The following is a 19442-nucleotide window of genomic DNA, read 5'->3' on the forward strand; positions in this document are numbered from 1 at the left end:
ATGATATATGTACACTCTATGAAAATAATTCCTCTTAATCGCTTGCTAAAAACCACTTGAAATATTCATATACACTCCAGCTGATAGCAGTACTTGGCATATTGGTTAATACTCTAGGTCGAAATCCTCTAAAGAAGCCCTTGATGCCATAACGACTATAAATCAAACGAGCAGCTTGCCTGAAGCCTCTTACATCTCTTACTTCTGGGTCTACTGATGTTCCACGTGTCTGTAACAATGTTTTTATCACATCCAATGGTGTTGTTACGGATGATGCGACTGCTCCTGCTACAGCACCAGCAATCACATGCGTCTTTGGGCTGTAGGTCCCAGCTGGGTCCAATTTAGATCGACAGTATTCATAAGTTGCAAACTGTACGGATTGAAACGGTATTGACATCGACAGTGTTGTAGGAAATGAAATATAAAACGCCTTCAAGCCTTCTGCTCTGTACACCGTCTTGGCACATTCCCTAACAGATGTATATTTCGTGCTTTGAATCTGCATCCTCTGCTTTATCACTATAATGTGCATGTATACAATAAGCATAGGTAAACATATATTTATATAATCTTACCATCAAATGGTGTCAACAAAAAGTCATGAGAAAACGTAGCAATGGCGCCTGCTCCTGCTGAGGCGATCAAATGACTTGGTATTGTCAACATGTCTCCATTAGGTAAGCTCACCTCAGTACTGTAAGCTATGGACTTATTGAGTCTTTCTTTACAAAATTCATATGTTGCAAAATGAACAGCATGAGCAGGGCCGGCACCAGCAATAACAGAATAAACACCTTTCCAGAGATTTCCTTGTTTGATCCACTGTTTCCTAGACGCGATGGCTGTTGTAAGTTCTGGTACTGATAATACCTGCATTCTTGTCTATAGAAAATGTGTTTCAGTCCAAGTCATATCAACACGAAAAATAACAAAAAACACGCATACCCGAATACTGTCTACAGGATACATTATACAGTGTTCTCCAATCCCTGCCATTGCGCCTGCAATTGCATTCTGAGTCATGGTTGAATTTGCACCCAAAGATTCATATTCATATTCTATGTCTTGCATAGCAACACGAAAGCAAAGAAAAAGACAGATCTATAGCTGCAGGGAGCATTAATTTGTTCTTTGTCCCAAAAAAAAAAGACAGTCTGAGATCAAAATGGCTGCCATACACATAAACACACACGCTTGTAAGATATTATGCTTGATCTACATGTTTATGTAAAATAATTAATTCTTGCTGTTAAATGAATTTTGATGATGTGTAATAGCCAATGGTTCATGCCTTGTATGATTCTTTTTGTAGACTCCAATTGCCATATTTGAAAAGATGAGCGAGCCAACGGTCAAAATTGAAAAAAACAACTACATCATTATAAGTTAGAGTGCTAGTAATGTAGAGTAGAATTGCTCACCATGGTTTTATATGATATTGGTTCTGTAAAGCTATTAATAATCTCTGCAATCACTTCTACTGATATTTTTGCCCTAATTATCAATGCATTAATAATAATGCTTCTCACTTTACTATATTCATTCTTTACTTTGCAACCACAACATCCTTCTCCATACACACTTTCCAATCCTGACACAATCTTTCGATAGCGGGTACTTTTTCTACTAGCTCACAGTGATTTAGTGCATAATTCCTTGTGCATTCTTTAATATCTTGTCTTATTCCTATATAAAAATTAGTCGATATATTTAATGCTCAATGCAATACACTATACCTTCCAACTGCTCATCGACTTTGATATTAAAATCATGTCTGAGAATCACAATGATTTGTATAAATACATAAAGCATAGCAAGAGATAAGATAATATTAAAGAGTGCTTGAGAATAAATAACAAGGGTATATGCGACATTCTGATGCTTTACTAAGACTGATTCATGTCGATTTGGAGTTGGCCGTGGTATAGTCCATTGATGAATATTGAATTGCTTTTTTATACGGTTCTGGTATCTTTTTGTTAGTGTGATTGCGCTTAGTTCTCTAGTAGCTTCCGGGATGTCACTATCAAAGATGCGTTGATTAGATTGAGTTTTAGGAACAAAATTGAACTGAAAGTCATTGGGAGCAAAAGATAAGCTATCATTAGATCTTTGTCCTTAAAAAGTAAAAAAGAGGTGAGTCATTCCTGTTTTTATTATTAATTGATTCATTTTGTACGTTTGATTTGCATTGATGACTGTAGTAAGAGAAAATATAAAAGGTTCAGTTCACGTGATCTTTTATTGGATCCCAATGATATCATTATGGACGAACAAGCAACATCCAGCTTGCTTTAAAAAAAAAAAAATAGTGATGAGTTCTACACTAAAAGAGTGAATCTTGTGAAATATTCACTAAGGGAGGGATCATTTAATAAAAGAAAATGTTTATTTAACATAATGAAATCAATAAAATCGGTATACAATGCAGATAATTCGAAGAAAAAACCCTTTTATTTAAGATCAATGCAGTAAGTCCATCTTCCCTCTTGCAAGCCTTTAGCTGTGTCCTCTAATAGTATTTCTCTTCTTAACTTGACATAGACCGTTTTATCCAACACTGCTTGTCTCAATCTGGCAATCTTTTCTGGGTCTGGGTCTAGTGGTTTCTCCAGTAACTCACTCAACTGTTCAGTTGCCAATTCCAAGTCTCTTTGGTTATCCTATAAAGTATTAATTTAATGAAGGAAAAAAGAAAAAAAAAAAAAAGAAACCTTACCTCAAATAATTCTGTTTGGTTTGTTCTTGCAAGATAAAAGGCGAATGCATAGGTCCATTTTAATGTAGTTCTGCACTGTACAGTGACATCTACGGCCTTTTTAAGGAACTGTACTTCAATCCATGAAAGATCGCTTGTCTGCTGCATCTCTTCCATTTTTCTTTCTGTTTTTCGATATAGCTCTTGATCTAATTTGGCAGAGTGTTCATGATTTGCATAACGATTATAATACTATTATAAAGATATTAGGATACAGTACTAATATACAAGTTTTATATTACATGAAGGTATCTTTGTAAACTGATTCTTGATTGCGTCTGATTATCTCTTGCTTCTGCACTACTCCTTTCATCGAATCTATTGCATGTGTACCAAGAGGTGCCATGTTCCTTCCAAGGGCCCATACAAACCCAGCAGAACTCATATCTGCATTTTCTGCAAGTCATATGGTTGCAACCACCATTCTTTTCGATAGTCGAGTGACACTTGGGGCATTCTTTCGTATTGGCAGAGATCCAGTTGGCTGTTTCCGAGTCATCCTCACACTTTTTTAACCATTTCTTGACGATTATACAGATACAGGGTTGATGGTCACTTAACCCACATCCAAAGCAGAAACGGTGTGAACATTTGCATTCGACAGTAGGTACGACCGACATGAGCGAAGTACTCGGAATATTGCATTCGATGGCGTACTGACAATCGGGCGCGGGGCACCATCTTAAAAAGTCGTTATCATCCACAAAAGTTCTGTTTAGTAGTTCACGGTATTTGAAAAAAATGTCATCACTGACGAGCATTTCGACTGTCTTCTCATCCACAATCAACGTACAATCACTCTCTGGACATTGTATTCTTCTGCTCTCTCCTTCTTCTCTGATCTTTTGGTAAAGATAATGCGTATAACAATTTCTGCAGAACCTGTGCTCACAGGATAAGCAAACGGTTTCAATATCAGGAGAATCATCGCAACATATATCACACATAAAATTATCCAACTCGGCAGCTAGTTGACATGATCGATTAGGGTTTGTAGCGGATGAAACACCAGCCTGTTTCAATACTTTCTCAGATGAATCCATATATTGTTCAAATAGCTTCTCCTTATTCCAACGAAAAAAGCGCAGTAAGGTAGCAGCATCCTCAGACGAAAGACCTACAAAGAAAGAGAGAGAAAGTTTAATACTTGTATTAAATAGGTGTGTATTTATATGTTTTTACCTAGAATCATGGATACTTGTGATATTTCTGCATCTTGTTTCGTCTTGAGATTAGAAGAATCAAGTACTTGATAGTCTACTTCATAAGCCTTCTTTTGTTGTTTCTCTGTAAATAGTTCGTCTTCTTCATCGTGATCATAAGCTTCACTTTCTGTTGTGTTGTTGTTTTTTATTTATTAGTCTCATTTATAGTTTTATTTATCTTTCTATATAAACATAAATATTTACGTGGTCAGTTTTTGGGTCTTGATTCTTACTAAATTAAACGCCTACCCATTTACCACTCATGGATTCCACAAAATCAGAATCGTCTTCATACTATGACATTAGTTGTTATTATACAAGAAGAAAGAAAGAAAAAAGAGAAAAAAGAAAAACCAAAGCTCATTATTTACCATATATTCGTCTTCACAATCACTACCAGAACTCATTTTATATGAAAAAAAAAAAAAAAAAGATAGAAAAAAAGTAAGGAGACTCAATTTAAGCAGCTGTGCCCACAAATGATGTTTGAAGATAATTACAATGAAGTGAATGAATGACGTAGTCATCAATATCCATCCCCCTTCTTCTTCCTTTTTCACTCATGGAAAAGGATATTTTTTCATTGTTAGTTTTGTTCAAAATTATTTAAATGTTCATTGGTTGTAGGTTAACTATTATCACACAATCCATTGGATGACAATGAACAAAAACTGCATTTAAACAAATCATTTGATTTATCCCGCAGCTGCTAAAGTCATCCTACGCAATCGGCTTGTGAAAAATGACTGTCTGTCAGCAAGGATAGCTAGAGATCGCTGCAAACTGTGAAATGAGATACAGTGAAGTTATTTGGAAACGTTGTTAGACATTTTTCAAAAGGCAAATATAAAATTACATAGAGACACATGCGTTGTATATAGTCAGTTACTGTATCTTCGCAGTAAACAGTGAAGTAAGCTCGGTTAAATGTATTATGCTCTCATAGCATGATTTGTAATAGAAGGCACATTCTGACAGCTCTAAACCAAGACATTAATAAGCATTTCATTTTATTACGTAATTATATATATATATGTCTGTCTTGCCCAATAGATCAAGGTAAGCAAGGACATTGGTTATAGAAGATTGACTGGTTCTGGCTGTTAAGCACCAGCTTATCTATACAACTTTAATGAACGATAATAATAATAACTAAAGAAGAAAAGGAAAGAAAAAGAGATTGTAAAAGAGTGGGTCCTTTTATCGAGAGAGTATGAGAGTGTAAGTAAAAGGACAGAAAAGCACCTCATGGATCAAATACAATAAAACAAATGCTTGTCACAAGGATAATTATTGTACAGCATCTTTAAAATAAATGTCTTTCCAAGAGGGACTCACATAGTTTTGGCTTCTTTCCTAATCTTATTCACGGCGATTTCAATTTTTTTCCATTATACAAAGTTTTCTTTCTTGACTTGGGATCACGAACAATTTCATTCAAGAAAGTGGACAACAAATGGCTTATATTCTCCTTTGCGGTATCGTGTGATGCAAATCGAAACGCTTTACTAATCGCTTCTATAAAAAAACACGTTTGACCGATCCTTGACTGAAGAAAGTTGTTGATATAAAAATATTTTTGCTGCGTCAAATTCAGCTATATAAAGGCAAAATAGTTTAAGGGCATGGCTCTCGTGTTTTTTTATTCAAAGTAATACTTACTTACTGCCTTCCAGTAGAGGCTGTTTTTCCATGCTTATACACAAAGTATCTACGAGATGAAAAAGATAAAATCAAAAGGAAACACTACGCACACGCGAAAATACACCAGAAGTCGGACCAATTCTACGGGCATTACCTCTACCCATTACCTATGATGCCTTCCAGCAAAACTTTTCACCATCTTGGTTTGTATTATTTTCAAGAAGAAGAAGAAGAAGATAAAAAGAAATGTTGTTTTAATTTTATGTTGTCAGTTTGATCAACAAAGAACCAAGATCCATTTAAGTGTGGTTATGATATATTCGTATTTTATATCAATGGACTACTACATGGCCAATCAGAACTGACCATATGTTTACAACTTGTTTTGGTCGTGCGCCAAGAATCTCCCTTGCAGAAGCTTCTTTATAAATTTTGCATTTATAGTAACTTCTGTTTGCGTGTTCTGCCTCCTGACAATCTTTACAAATCATATCTATATATTATATATCAATGAACTAGTAAATATTTTGCAAATGTCATATACATTATATGAGGTTCACCTTTAAACGCGTCATCTATGTTTCTTACCAGCTTTCTTCTTTTGAATAATACTTTTAAACATGTCAATATTGTTGGCAAGGTTAATTAAAAAGAGAAAGGAAGAAAGAAAGAGAGTAATAGGCTCATAATTTTTTGATACGAATAACCTACAAGTTATCTTATATTGGATACGTTCTCTGTCACATACATACATACATTTAATAGATAGGCAGTAAAGTAATTTTTTCAATAAAGTGTACATTAGTAAATGTCTTCAACAAAATTAGCAGGAAAAATGCCTTCTTTTCCATTCAATCGACCTGTCCACCAGTCATTTTGTGTATCCGATCTCTTGATAATGGTGATAATGTCTCCCTTCTGGAATGCTAAATCACCTTCTTGCTCCCCTTTAAAGTTGAATAATGCCCTCACTTGAGGCATTTGACGGTCTCTATTTGATAATACCAAGTCTCGACTGCTATTATCATTGCTATTAGCGTTCAACCTCGGTGTTCCATAAGTTGGCGTTCCATAGCTTGGTGTTCCAAGGCTTGGTGACGCATAGGTGCCTGTCTTTGCCATCTGATGCACCGCTGCTCGACTTAATGGTCGATTGGTAGGTGAAGGTTGCATAACATCACGGTGATCGTAATGATCATTGTAACGATAGTCAAATGAATCACGCTCCATGAATCCAAATCTTGCATTAGTACTCGGCTGGCATTTTGTGCGTAGCGCAGTATAAAGAGGCTCTGCAGCATCCGGAGGTGGAATGACGCCAGTGAGTAAATCCCTTGCTTTGACTTTGTGGCCATACATTTTTTTGTTTGCATCAAATCGTTCAATGATCACTGAACCTTCTAAAGATACTCCTGCGAATAGACCCCTAGTCTTACTGTAAGAATAAACTGCTGCTAATGTCCGATAAGAGGCAGTGCCTGATGCTTCTGCATTTCGACCAATAGGTCCAGCGGCCACTGTCATAGTAAGAGTAAAAGGTTAGTTTTATGTGTATATGTATAATTGTATGGTCCTTACCAGAAATGTTTCCACCCAAGGTAATTGATCCATGATCCATAAAGCTCTTTACAGCAGCCGTAGTGTTCAAAACCATAATAAAGTCTGTCAGTTCCGCACCTGTTCACAAGTAGAGATAAATATATGCGTATTTTTTTATTGATCAATAGTTACCTACTTGGCCGCCAAAGCCCATACCGCCTGTCATGATAGCAGAGGGAGCAGACCAGGCTAAAAGAGTATAATGAATAGACCAAACTTTATATATATTCATTTTACCTACATCCATCAGGTAATCTATAGATGTAAGCAGATATCAGATAAAGAGCCCATATACAGCCATGTAAATCTTTACCTTGCAACAACTAAACCTGAACCTGCTCGACCCGAAAATAGAAATCCTGCTTTTAATACAGTAAATATTGCTAATCCCTTTGCGTTGGATAATATATTGGGAGGAATAATGATGTCTATTCCACTGCCAGCGTCTATCATCCATTTAATATAAAGAGTATATCTTTCCCTATTTCATCAAACCTTGAAAACTATTTAATATTCTAGCTGCCTTTCGACACTCGGCTATTGAAAGTTAGTGATATAATAGCATATTAAAGTGACTTACATGCTAAACTTGAAGGAAGTGGTGAGTTAATATGCATCAGAAAATAAAGGAAAGCAAAAGAAAAGGGCTATTGTTTGAACTGGCCTTAAAAATAGTCAATTTACGTCAATCTCTTTCTTTCTTTAGAAAATAGTGGAACAATTTCATTATGCCAAGATATTCTCTGGAAGCCATAAACATCTATTTTCTTTCATTTCCTTGTGTCCTCTTCTACGCATAATATGGTGTAACAACTGTGACTTACATATTCCTATCCCCTCCCCTTTCCTCTCTCTTTCTCTTTTTGCTGGTTCTATTTTTTTTCCCACATTCGCGTAATGACAGTCATTGAAGTCAAAACACTCACTGCCGAAAAGCTTGCCAAGGTTTTTGACCACGCTATTCTTCGTCCCGATCAAACTACGGACGATGTGATTCAAGGTTGTAACCTTGCACGTGAATACAATGTTGCCTCTGTCTGTGTTAAGCCTTGTGACGTAAAACAAGCAAGCGAGCTTCTTCAAGGCAGTGATGTGATGGTAGGTACTGTCATCTCTTTCCCTCATGGCAATTCACCTGCTCCTGTCAAAGTTGCTGAAGCCCTTCAAGCTATCGAGGATGGAGCTATTGAATTGGACATTGTAATCAACATTGGTCATTTACGTTCTGGTCTCTACTCAGAAGTACAACAAGAACTGCAAGACATTATCCAGGCCAGTCGAGTCAAGAACAAGGACGTGACTTTCAAGATCATCTTTGAAACGGCTTATCTTACTGACGAACAAATCATCAAGGCCTGTGAAATCTCTAGAGCTGTAGGTGCCGAATTCGTAAAGACTTCAACAGGGTTTGCCTCCGCAGGTGCAACGGTAGAACACATCAAGTTGATGAGGGCTAATGTACCCGAATCTATGGAAGTCAAAGCTTCGGGTGGAATCAAGACATTGGACCAAGTTCTTGAGTTCTTGAGCTTGGGTTCTACGCGTATTGGATCCTCTTCGTCTGATAAAATCGTCCAAGAGTTTAAAAAGAGACAGCAACAATAAACGTTTTATTTAAAGATCTTCAGGTGCAGCCTGTGTCGAATGATCAGATATGCCCTTGTCATGTCCCTCAACCCATGCATCAACCAGTTCCACAGCTCTTTCCGGTCGCTGCTTATGGCTCATCAAGAAGCCTTGTAAGTGGGCCATGCTGAATCTTTCTTGCGGAACCTTGGAAGCAAATAGTTCTGGGAGCTTTGAGTCTTGGGGAAGATTAGGATAAAATTTTTTAAAGAGCTCCTGTGCTTGGCGTTGTGTAGCGTTTCCAAAATGGACACGGACATCAATTCTGCCTGGACGAATTAATGCTTGATCTAGTCTCTCTAAATGACTTTATTATATTTAATGGATGAGTAAGAAAGTTGAAGTGAACTTACTTCGTAGTCATACATAATATACGACCTTCTTGTGCTGCTACGCCATCGATGGCATTCAATAGACCTATTATATGCTGTTTGATCAGTCCCATGTTTATGTCTTGTAGCTTTATACCTGAAAATGTGATGTTGTTTGCTGTTGTGCCTTCTCCTTTTTCTCTTTGAATAAAGGCTGCATCAACATCTTCAATTAGTAAAATACATCTATCTTGTGCATGAGTTTTTTTTTTTTTTTTTCTATTTGCTTCTATTATTTATTTACCTGCTAGGTGTATCTGATACCAGCTCACCCAATGTGTCATCTGTTAAGCTTTTATTACTCAAGTTAACCACATAGATATTTAGTCCAAGTTCACCCTATCAGATCGTTATTACAGTTTGGGATTTTTCTAGTTTCCGGTGCCCTTACAGCCAGAGAATATACAAAACTTGTTTTACCTATTTATTTGTCAGTCTCTTTCTTGCCGTGTGTCCCATCAAGTATATATATACCAGATCCTGGTGTTCCATAGAGCAAATAACCTCTTCTGTAAGGAATACCTCGATCACTGTACCATTGCTCCGAAACCAAAAACTCTTGAGCATCATCTACCAACGTTGTCTTGACATGATCAGGTATCACGACTGTACTCAGTGGTCGTTTTGGCCGTGATCGTGTGCGACGCCAAGCACCATATTGGTCTGCCGCAAACACGACCGTTCTGCTTTTATCCCTATCCATAAACTTCTTTTGTGCCTCATAGACTAATGATTGAATCAATTCTCTTGACTGTCCAAACGTACTGATCTCTATTCTCTCAAGAATAACATTTGGATTCATAGCTGCTGCAGCACCAGAGGATGAGCTGCCTGGTCGATGGCGGTTCAACCAGACAAGACGGTTCTTGTACATGAAGAAATGAAAGCCTATTGTGCTATATATAAAATATATTGCATGTATTTATTCTTTTGTTACCTGGCGACGGTAAAAAGTATACAGGAGGCGTAAGTGCATCCAATCCTTCACCAGGTAGTCTCTGCCCTGCACGAAGTATACTTGTCGATACCGAAAATCGAGAAGTTATTTTGCTGTATGGTTGATCATTTAACCAATTCAGTATCCAACTGATGGAACTATTAGCTGTGTTCTTCTTTTATTCTTTCTTGTATTAAAAAACCTGTATGATTCGTCTCGACTATCAAAATCAGCAGTGACGATCGTTTTCTTTTTCAAGTACTCGATAATGTATCCTCCAAAATATCTGAATCCAGCTAGTGCGCCTATACATAAAAATATAGATATATGAAAAGGTGAAAATAAATTAGAACATGATGTGATTACCTCCAAGGACGGCTAATTGCAGGCCACCTGTGGCTAATCTATACAAAATGTCAAATATATTGAAAATATAGATCATCAACCAAACTTACTCTCCAATGCCAAGTTTTTCAGCAATGGCAGCAACTATACCACCGATAGTTCCCGGCTCAGGTGGAGCAGAAGAAATACTTCGCGAAACGATTCTGTTGTTTAAAATTATGGGCACATGAGGTGGTAGTATCCTCGAATTGACAATAGTCGCTAGGCTCATAAAAAATAAAAAGAAGACCCTAGGGCGCGGTTTTAATTCAACTATAGAAGTTGATAACAGCAGAAATTGTCGGGTTTTGCTACTTGCACTGTCCACATCGACACAGCATTTGCATCATAGGTGATGCAAGTATTAGACTCATCACGTCTGCACAATGGTATGCACCACACTGAGATATAAGAGATGCATATGTCGATGAATCTGTAGTAGCATCATTTAGTATCGGAGGCACTGTGTATTCCTTACTGAGAAAGAGAGAAAAGGTGCTTTTTAAATGGACGAATGAGAGGACAAATTAGAACTGCTGACTTTTAACTGAAAATGCTGTGTTCAGGTTACTTAAAGTTTATTGTAACCAGGTATTAATTCCCTTTCTTTCTCTTCTAATACATTAATACAATTCTATAATATGACTGATAATCAAAGTATCTCGAAAGAAAAAGAAAATATACCGATGGAGCCATCCAGTTTAAAGGAAGAAGACCACTCTAAAGTAGACCAAGTGACAGAGGATGAGGATGATGAATTCTTTGCTGCAGAAGAACAAAAAGATAAATCAGAGCTAGTCTCTGTGATAACCCAACTTCAAGATACCTTATCTATTAAAGAAGACGTAATAGCCGAGGACAAGCCAGAACAAAAGCAAGTTGGTGAGTCAGAAGAAAATCATAAAAAAGAAGAGGTCGACAAAGAAACATTGATGGCAACCAGTGCACCCAATTCTCCAAAGCCAAAGCCATTAACCAATCTACAGATTATAACAGAACAAATACGTACTTCTATTGATTTGCCGGCCGGCCAGAACATGGCCGATTTTGTCACGCCTCCTACACCAGGCGCTGCCCCAAGTCCACCGCTGACGTTAGGGGGCATCGATGAGGAAGTGGATGATTTAGCGGATCATGACGCTGCTAAAGAACACATAGAAACAGAAAAAAAGTCGAATGAGCAACAAAAGAGGTTACCCACAGGTGCTATTCCTTTATCCAATATTGACTTTACTCGAGTTAAACCAAACGTGATGAGACCAAGAGAACAAGAGGCTTATGGTAAGTATATTTGAAAGGAAAAAGAAAGAGAAAAGTGATTGATCAGTGCTTATATTTTAGATGAGGACATGTTGAAAGGTGTTCAATTGTTTTTTAACAACAAGTTTTCAGAGGCCAAGGCTATCTTTGAAACAAAATCTAAAGAGTAAATTAAAAAAAATCTTGTAAAAAGGAAAAAGGGAGCTGATTAGGACTGTAGAGACCCACTGTATGCCTTGGGTTTATCTTCAATGGCATTTGTCAAAGGTAAACTGTCTTGTTATAAAGCGGTATATGAATATTGTCTAACTATAAAAAATAGCAATTTCTGTAAGTCAAATTGATCACAAGCCTGGAATTATACACATAACAGCTTTGATAGTCATATAACTCAAAGGATGTAGAGGCTGCGCTTTCCAACTTGACAGAAACTTATTTATTTGCCAATGCTCAAATTGAAGCTGCATATGCCAAAAAGCCCTTGAAGGATACGGTATCACACTATTTCACCAATCTCATGGGAACCAACTCAACTCATCTTCCTACCAACACACGACCTTTGAACAAGTGGGAACTACAGGAACAACAATTCTTACCCAATGGTGCGCTTAGGGCCCATGTTGTGAAAGCCGAATGTGCTTTACTGATGGCTATGACATATCTATCATTGGAAACTGTTGTTGGTTATCTTAAAGCGGGATGGAACCTTCGCAGAGGTAATCAATAAAAGGGAAAAAAGGCATACATGTCAACCTAACATCACCTATTAGCCTATACAAGTTATAGTCTTGTGTGGCAAGAATATAAACGCATGGGTCAAAACTTCAACAAGTACATCGATCAAGATACCGTCTCGGGCATTCAATTTGGCATTGGCGCCGTCCATCTGTTGCTATCCTCTTTGCCTCCCAAGGTCCTAAAGATTGTATCCGCTTTCGGTTGGACGGCCGATAAGCATCTAGGGTTTGCTCTTCTCAAGCTATGTTTGGAAGGCAAACGTATCCGATCACCGCTCGCTTCACTTATGCTTTTATCCTACTACGTGATCCTCACGTCATATGCGCCACAGATCCTTACGCGGGAGTTGATCCAACCTGCCATCGAGTGCTTACTCGATGCCCAAGAACACTATCCCAACTCGGCCTTCTTCCTGTTCTTTGCTGGCCGTGTCAGTCGTCTGGCACGTAACCTGCCACTGTCAACACAGTCCTTTGTCTACATGTACGAAGTCACTCAAGGCGATTGGCCCGAGGTAGGTCACCTGGCAACATTTGAAATTGCCTTTAACTCTGCCATGTGTCTTGACTGGGCAAGTGCTGCTGTCCGTATCCTTGAGCTCCAGACCAAGTACAACTCACCTGCGTTCCTCAAATATTTTTATGGTGCCTGTATGGAGATGCTCGGTAACCGAACCGAGGCTATTCTGGCATTTGCAGAGGCGCCCAAGCTCATCGACAAAAAGCGAAACTCTCAAATGGAGCAGTACATTTCGAATCGTGTTGCTTTCTTCGAGGTCAGTGGCTATCAAGACCTTGACTTCAGTTTGCCTGCCCTCGAAATTCTGTTTGTGTGGAACGCGTTTCCCTGTATGGAATCCTCAACACTTGAAAAGTGCCTAGAGTTGGTCGAATCGACACTCGAACTGATCTATGAGCGTGAAAAAATGGAATATGACCTGCGAAGAGTCGAGTTAGTGCCCATGACAGCTAAACCTGATTATAATGATCAACGTGGTGCCCTATTGCTCATGAAAGCATCCATTTTGAATTCACTGAATAGATATGAAGAAGGCGTGGTTCATCTGAACTGGATCGTTGACAACAAGGATAAATTTAAGCATACCAACTGGGTTGCTCCATTTGCTTATTGGTAACATTATCATGTCTCTATATTATCTTCAACTCACCATACTCGATTAGGGAATGCGGTAACACTTGCTGGGGCATGAAAGATTACAAACGAGCAAGGTATCTCTGGGAATCGACATTAACCTACTCAAACTACGATTTCGAGTACAGACTGGCTACGGTAAAAAATCACTTACCATATTTAGTAAATTCATGATCTCATGTATATATATATATATAGCGCCTGAATCTTGCCATCCAACACTCGATCGATCTAGGTGTACCTGAGACAATCAAGCCAAAGACAGATAAAGGAAAAACCACTCATGGACGTAAGAGAATGTCTATTGTATCAACAAAGTCAACAGGAAGTATTATGTCCTCTTCATAAGAAGTATATGTAAGAGTGTTTTTATTTATGTAAAGAGAAAATAACAAAGAATAATAATAAAATCAGCAAGATGAGTGTTTAAAGAGAATGATTGTGGGGATGCTTGTGTGTTTGTGGTATATACATATATTGGTATGTATAGAATAAATAAGATACATGGACTCTAATATGCAGAAGAGAGCCTATGAGATGATGGTGTCGATGGTGTTGATGGTGATGTTAAGCAGTAAGGATCATCTAGTTCAAACGGAAGGTTGGGCTGAGGCAACTGTTCATTTTTCCAATTACAACTTGAACATTCATATCGAACTCGATTGATACTTGATATGCACTTATTAAACAGGATCCATCGTCTTTCTGATCTTGTCAGTCGAACTGATTCAATGCTTTTACATTTGGGACAAGTATGACCATATTGTTCTAATGATATCTTTTTTCCAGGAGTTTTGACAAGAGTAAACGATCCAGTCATTTTCATTATAAAAGATATAGAAAGAAAGAAAGAAGGAAGAAAAGAAAAAAAGGGTTTCCTTTATAGTTTTTTCGGAATTCAATGTTATTGGTTATGTGTGGGTAATAGCCACTGTATCACTTTGGGGGTACGAGTCAAGTTATAAAGGGAAATTGATGATGAGGCTTTAATACCATTAAAGTATTCACGGTACTAATGGGCGATAGAATAAAGTAAACATTTCCTTCTTTGAGCAACCCTCTTCTTCCTTTATTTTCTTTGTGTTTATAAACACAGGGGAAGATTGTCATTGTTTGCCACGTGTCTGATATCATTTCTTTGTTTTCTCAGTCTCTCTCTCTTTTAATATTGAAATTACATATTTTTCTCCTATAATGGTTAAACGGAATAATTCAGATTGATGTAGGATAGATATAGGATAGCGTCAAGCAGGGATAATGCTGACATCAGGATTTATCACTTCTTAAAGATTATATCAATATAAATGTTTATATCATGAGCGTGTACTTGCAAGCGTATATACTCTCTAAAAGGTTATCAAATAATTAAAATGAAAGCTACAAGCTAATCTATTATAAAGAAAAAAAGGACAACTTCTTCTTTATGTCAATGAAAAAAATACAACAATAGACGAGTTGAATTAATTTTATCAGACAGTAAAGATGATGTACTGATTACAATGTTAATCATGATTTCTTTATTCTGTTTAACAAATAAAATTAAAATACATGCATGAAATATTAAGTATAAACAGATTTATTGATGTCTTTAATTAAAGAAAACGCGATACAAGAGAAAACAAATGTACACGTCAGTTGCCTTTTATAGCAGCATTCAATTTTATGGGCAATCTCGGTCAATGGATTAAAAAAGAAAATCATTAAGTCCGAAAGAGAAAGCATTGTTTAAAAAATATTTATTTTTAGAGCCTCAAGGCCATTTATTTTTGAGCAATGATCTCTGACAACACTTCTTGCAAGAGTCCAGGATGATACCTTGGCTCCTCTGAATTTGGATCTGGATCTGCAACTACACATTGTATGCCTAGAGATTCGATTGCTTCTCGATCAACAGGTACCTCTAAAAAATATATATGAGATTTGTTATATCAGAAAGATAGAAAAAAAAAAAAAAAGAGGAACTTACGTGAATTAGAAAGATAAATTAAATGTGTAATATACCTTGACGGTGGCTCATTAGGCACGAGTTCAGGAGGGAATGGCGTAGACGCTCCTGTCGAACGCTCACGAGGGCTGTTTGCACCTGTGTATCCTTCTTGTAACCCACAGGATGTACGTAATCTATAAAGAGGTGGCCATTGTCTAAAACCATAGTTAACAGGTCTGGTATAAAATGTGGAATCTTCTTCTGTGTGTGAATCGTAAAATGCGCGTCGAGCATCAATTAGCTGGCTTTCATTCAACGCATTGGTGATGGTGCCAATGAAATCAAGTGCAGTGTAACCATCCGTCTCTCGATCAGTAGTACCGTTCAGTATCAAGATCTTGTGTTTTAAGGAAGGAGAATTTGCAATCGCATGTCCGATCTTGCGCAAGATGAGGCATGGTAAGATGGATGTGTAAAGGGAGCCAATCGAGTAGACAAGCTCAGTACGTGTGTTGAGGTGATCGAGTACCTTGGGATTAGGTAGTGGATAGATCTCTTGACCGTACTCATTCATGTAGTATATTCTTGAAATAGGTGCAGACAGTTGTTCCTCGGTGGATTTGCTGAATATAAGATTACCATTGATCTCATCCTCTTCATCATTACCAACAATAGGCGAGCTAGGTAAGGCTAGTTTTGAAAAGGCATCAATCGGGTTCATGGTCTTGTTTCTCGATTGACGATATCCAGGATGACTGATTTCACATTGTCCCCTTAATATATGACCATCTTCTAATAAAGCAGCAATGGCCGCTGTGTGATTCGTGTTGATCACAGGTACGACACAGGTAGGTTGACGAATAGCAGTGATAGACGAGAACAAGAAGATGGCTGCTTCCAGAGAACCAAAAAACAATCGAGCACCCGTCAAGAAAAAGTTTCCAATGGATCCGTTACGAAAGTTAAAATGCTTATGGGCTCGTTTTAATATTTCACAGTTAAACGACACCAAAAAGCCTCGAATGGTTTCCTTTTTTTCAATCGAGATCTTGTCCCACAATCTGAAAATAAAAGCCTAGTGTCTTAGCGTCGCTTTTTCTTTTCCTTATTCTATTTTGTACCTGTGTCTGCCTTCGACAATAGCAGACCAATCATCACGTATGGCATTATCATCACCTATAGAGTCTAGACGATAACTGAGTAATTCTTTTATGGCTGCTTGTTCTTCTGCATCAAGACCATCAATGCTGATCAATCTTGTCAGTCGAGATCTCAAATCGCCAATACTGGGTCCACCCAAGACTCTTAATAGTTCACTCTAGAAATAAGGAGATAAGGATGGGTAATGAATGAGTTTGTATATAATTATTACTGTAGAGCCACCATTGTCAGATACACCTAGAACATAGCATACACTTGGAGTAATGGTCTGAAATGTACTTGCTACATTACAATGAGTCTTGTTTTTTTATATCGTCAAGGCTGCTCGTCTACTTACTAATAAAGTTGCAAGCAGAACCACCTGAGAAAACGATAAATGAAGGATCCATGAATATATATATTTAAAGAATGAAAACAACGAAAAGGGGAAATGAAGAGATAATCCTTTTATATATATGTGGAAGGGCGGTTTTTTAAATCCAAAGATTACCCCGTCAGGCTGTGTGGCATACGCTCTTCGCACCACGTAATAACCATATTATATTTAGATCATAGTTTGACTTGCAAAATGTATTATACAACAAATGGTTACATTTTTTTGGATTATATAAACATGAATATCATAAAAAAAAAGATGAAGATCTTAACCAAACATACGGTCATAGTCCTAAGCAAACATTATAAGCAGAGTAGATCAATCATTTATAATTCAATCACTTACAGGTGGAAGAAGTTCATCATTATCTGGTTCACCACTACCTGGCGCCCTAAAGTTCCTTGGATTGAATCTTGGCCCAGGTGGTGTTATCGGGTCAAATCGAGCACCAGGTGGCACAGCACCTCTAGAATGTGTATATTACGTTTAGGCCGTTTTATTCCATGGGATTTATATTAACTTTGTTTAAATACCTTGGTAAATTTTCTGGTCCGCCGCCAATAGGTGGATCATCAAATCTGCCTCCGAAGATCGGATGGTTAGGTCCTACATACATACCTCCTCCAGTTCCTCGGGATCTATGAATTATAATTGAGAACTCTCTCTATTTATAATGAATGAGTGTATTACCCAGGTAAGCGTAGTCTATCTCCAAATGGATTTAGATCGTCTCCTCCTACGCTGTATGGATCTGTAGGCATTGGTTGAGGCACCATGAATGGAGGTTGACGAGGTTGGTTTCCTGGTGGAGTTGTTCCCGAGGAAGACGTTGTGGTTGCGGTTGCTGTTGTTGTTGTACTGTCATCATATCCCGGTTTATTCAGCCCAGGTATCAGACGTTGTATGATGTTTAATTTGACAGTCTTGATAAAGTCATGAAAGCGATTGCTCGAGATAAATCCATGTACGAGTGGATCATTTGAAAGATCGTTGGGGAAGAATGAGGCTGATGTGTAATCTTCAGTGGTAATATCCAAGACAACTGTCTTGTTATCCTAAAACACACTGTCAGTATTGCATAAATATGCTTTATATTTCAAAAGGAGAGACATACACCAATGCCTATGCCAAGGATAGCACATTTATCGCCCATTCGCACCACCTTGATCACAAACGTTAAACTAGACTGTGGATGGCTATATCTAAAATGGTAATAGTGTGGTCCATGCTGATTCCATTCTACTGGCAGGTTTCTTTGCGTGCCGTCGCCCTCTAAAAAGGGGGAGTTTAGCTCATTCGATTGCGATCATGAACAAAAAAGAAATATACCTTGTCTGGCATCGTCACCTAGTCCTGCAAATCTAAAACCAACACTAAGCATAATCGCATGCATAGCAGCTGCTAATGCATCATAAGGTGATTCAAGTCGGGTGATTACTTGCGAAGTAAGTTGAAGAACAGCCGAAGGATCAAGTGGATCTGAAACGCTCATTTTGATTTTATTGAGAAAAAAAAAGAGAGAGAAAAAATTAAGCCGAGGACAACAATTACTACTTTTGTCTCGGTTTTCAAAAGACACGACTGCGTCATCCTAGACGCGTAATCCATTTCTTATAAGATTCAATGTTTCCATAGATATTCTTTATGTGGCCATATCCTTGGTAACCAAGGCTATTTCATATACATTCGAGATAGGGAGGTGTTTGCATGAATTTTGTCTGTGATTTTTTTTAATGTCTTTTAATTCAGTTTCATTCAAGCAACTTTATGTTTGAGAAATGATAAACAGTAAAACTATGTGCGCAAGGATGCTTAAAAATGGAAATTGTCTCTAATATTCCCTTTCTTTATAAAAAATGCGTCGTTGGTTTTTTTTTATGTTCTGGTTTGATTGCTGTAAAATTCCTTTTGTTCCTTTTGTGACAATTTAATTGGATCTTATTATTTACAATTTTGCTTTTATCCTTCTTGCTTTGAAATATGCCAACTATTCACATTCAAACACCTTCCATGCCTTCTGCTAAACACAATTTACTCTGGTCGATTAAGCGTCTATTTATGCATAAAGGCAACCATTTGGACATGAAGAAAATTATGCACAAGAATGATGCGGCTGAACGTCGGCATCATCTTGAAAGTATTCGTCGTCGGGCTCAACAAATTAAATTGGAATACTTGATTCTTTCTCACAAGACTGCTGAATTAGAGCAAAGATCAAATCAAACGGAAATTATTCACCCAGCTATGTTCATTTAACTTATATGTAAATATTTTGAATAAAAAGAGAAAAAGAGAGAAAGA

At 37.6% G+C, this 19442-nt stretch overlaps 10 protein-coding genes across 10 annotated transcripts; 2 read left to right on the forward strand and 8 right to left on the reverse strand.

The window, feature by feature from the left end:
* Nucleotides 1-34: 34 nt before the first annotated feature.
* RHIMIDRAFT_241954 (mitochondrial carrier) lies at nt 35-1074 on the reverse strand (the record flags this gene model as incomplete). The annotated part of the gene is made up of 3 exons (XM_023609685.1): nt 35-522; nt 579-885; nt 949-1074. The coding sequence occupies 3 exons, from the start codon at nt 1072-1074 to the stop codon at nt 35-37; spliced, it is 921 nt and encodes a 306-aa protein (XP_023461922.1).
* A 67-nt stretch (nt 1075-1141) lies between these two features.
* On the reverse strand, nt 1142-2282 carry RHIMIDRAFT_270228 (uncharacterized protein). The gene is made up of 5 exons (XM_023612178.1): nt 2183-2282; nt 1740-2120; nt 1554-1689; nt 1425-1497; nt 1142-1374 (listed from the first exon to the last, which is right to left on the reverse strand). The coding sequence occupies exons 1-5, from the start codon at nt 2193-2195 to the stop codon at nt 1240-1242; spliced, it is 738 nt and encodes a 245-aa protein (XP_023461923.1). The 5' UTR covers nt 2196-2282; the 3' UTR covers nt 1142-1239.
* On the reverse strand, nt 2268-4381 carry RHIMIDRAFT_295394 (uncharacterized protein). Its single transcript, XM_023614176.1, has 6 exons — nt 4338-4381; nt 4224-4260; nt 3944-4093; nt 3004-3878; nt 2723-2953; nt 2268-2666 (listed from the first exon to the last, which is right to left on the reverse strand). The coding sequence occupies exons 1-6, from the start codon at nt 4371-4373 to the stop codon at nt 2457-2459; spliced, it is 1539 nt and encodes a 512-aa protein (XP_023461924.1). The 5' UTR covers nt 4374-4381; the 3' UTR covers nt 2268-2456.
* Nucleotides 4382-6325: 1944 nt separating this feature from the next.
* RHIMIDRAFT_79471 (DUF500-domain-containing protein) lies at nt 6326-8324 on the reverse strand. Its single transcript, XM_023615708.1, has 7 exons — nt 7790-8324; nt 7705-7746; nt 7523-7655; nt 7451-7464; nt 7342-7398; nt 7189-7287; nt 6326-7127 (listed from the first exon to the last, which is right to left on the reverse strand). Exons 1-7 carry the CDS (start codon nt 7824-7826, stop codon nt 6412-6414), a joined length of 1098 nt encoding a protein of 365 aa, XP_023461925.1. The 5' UTR covers nt 7827-8324; the 3' UTR covers nt 6326-6411.
* Nucleotides 8107-8814, forward strand: RHIMIDRAFT_208448 (deoxyribose-phosphate aldolase; the record flags this gene model as incomplete). Its single annotated transcript, XM_023607057.1, has 1 exon — nt 8107-8814. The coding sequence occupies one exon, from the start codon at nt 8107-8109 to the stop codon at nt 8812-8814; it is 708 nt and encodes a 235-aa protein (XP_023461926.1).
* A 9-nt stretch (nt 8815-8823) lies between these two features.
* Nucleotides 8824-10759, reverse strand: RHIMIDRAFT_241959 (P-loop containing nucleoside triphosphate hydrolase protein; the record flags this gene model as incomplete). The annotated part of the gene is made up of 10 exons (XM_023609686.1): nt 8824-9142; nt 9189-9252; nt 9304-9392; nt 9451-9545; nt 9598-9626; nt 9681-10094; nt 10144-10292; nt 10346-10448; nt 10510-10547; nt 10599-10759. The coding sequence occupies 10 exons, from the start codon at nt 10757-10759 to the stop codon at nt 8824-8826; spliced, it is 1461 nt and encodes a 486-aa protein (XP_023461927.1).
* A 409-nt stretch (nt 10760-11168) lies between these two features.
* Nucleotides 11169-14025, forward strand: RHIMIDRAFT_241960 (uncharacterized protein; the record flags this gene model as incomplete). Its single annotated transcript, XM_023609687.1, has 8 exons — nt 11169-11808; nt 11869-11953; nt 12008-12054; nt 12110-12117; nt 12170-12503; nt 12558-13656; nt 13707-13815; nt 13876-14025. 8 exons carry the CDS (start codon nt 11169-11171, stop codon nt 14023-14025), a joined length of 2472 nt encoding a protein of 823 aa, XP_023461928.1.
* Nucleotides 14026-14188: 163 nt separating this feature from the next.
* Nucleotides 14189-14503, reverse strand: RHIMIDRAFT_241961 (uncharacterized protein; the record flags this gene model as incomplete). Its single annotated transcript, XM_023609688.1, has 1 exon — nt 14189-14503. One exon carries the CDS (start codon nt 14501-14503, stop codon nt 14189-14191), a length of 315 nt encoding a protein of 104 aa, XP_023461929.1.
* Nucleotides 14504-15342: 839 nt separating this feature from the next.
* Nucleotides 15343-17395, reverse strand: RHIMIDRAFT_79605 (UPF0052-domain-containing protein). The gene is made up of 5 exons (XM_023615709.1): nt 17103-17395; nt 16977-17047; nt 16726-16922; nt 15644-16665; nt 15343-15577 (listed from the first exon to the last, which is right to left on the reverse strand). The coding sequence occupies exons 1-5, from the start codon at nt 17152-17154 to the stop codon at nt 15438-15440; spliced, it is 1482 nt and encodes a 493-aa protein (XP_023461930.1). The 5' UTR covers nt 17155-17395; the 3' UTR covers nt 15343-15437.
* A 79-nt stretch (nt 17396-17474) lies between these two features.
* RHIMIDRAFT_208310 (uncharacterized protein) lies at nt 17475-18633 on the reverse strand (the record flags this gene model as incomplete). The annotated part of the gene is made up of 5 exons (XM_023607047.1): nt 17475-17607; nt 17675-17779; nt 17832-18196; nt 18256-18413; nt 18471-18633. 5 exons carry the CDS (start codon nt 18631-18633, stop codon nt 17475-17477), a joined length of 924 nt encoding a protein of 307 aa, XP_023461931.1.
* Nucleotides 18634-19442: the final 809 nt, after the last annotated feature.

Source organism: Rhizopus microsporus (assembly GCF_002708625.1).
Source record: "Rhizopus microsporus ATCC 52813 unplaced genomic scaffold scaffold_26, whole genome shotgun sequence".
Lineage (NCBI taxonomy): Eukaryota > Fungi > Mucoromycota > Mucoromycetes > Mucorales > Rhizopodaceae > Rhizopus > Rhizopus microsporus.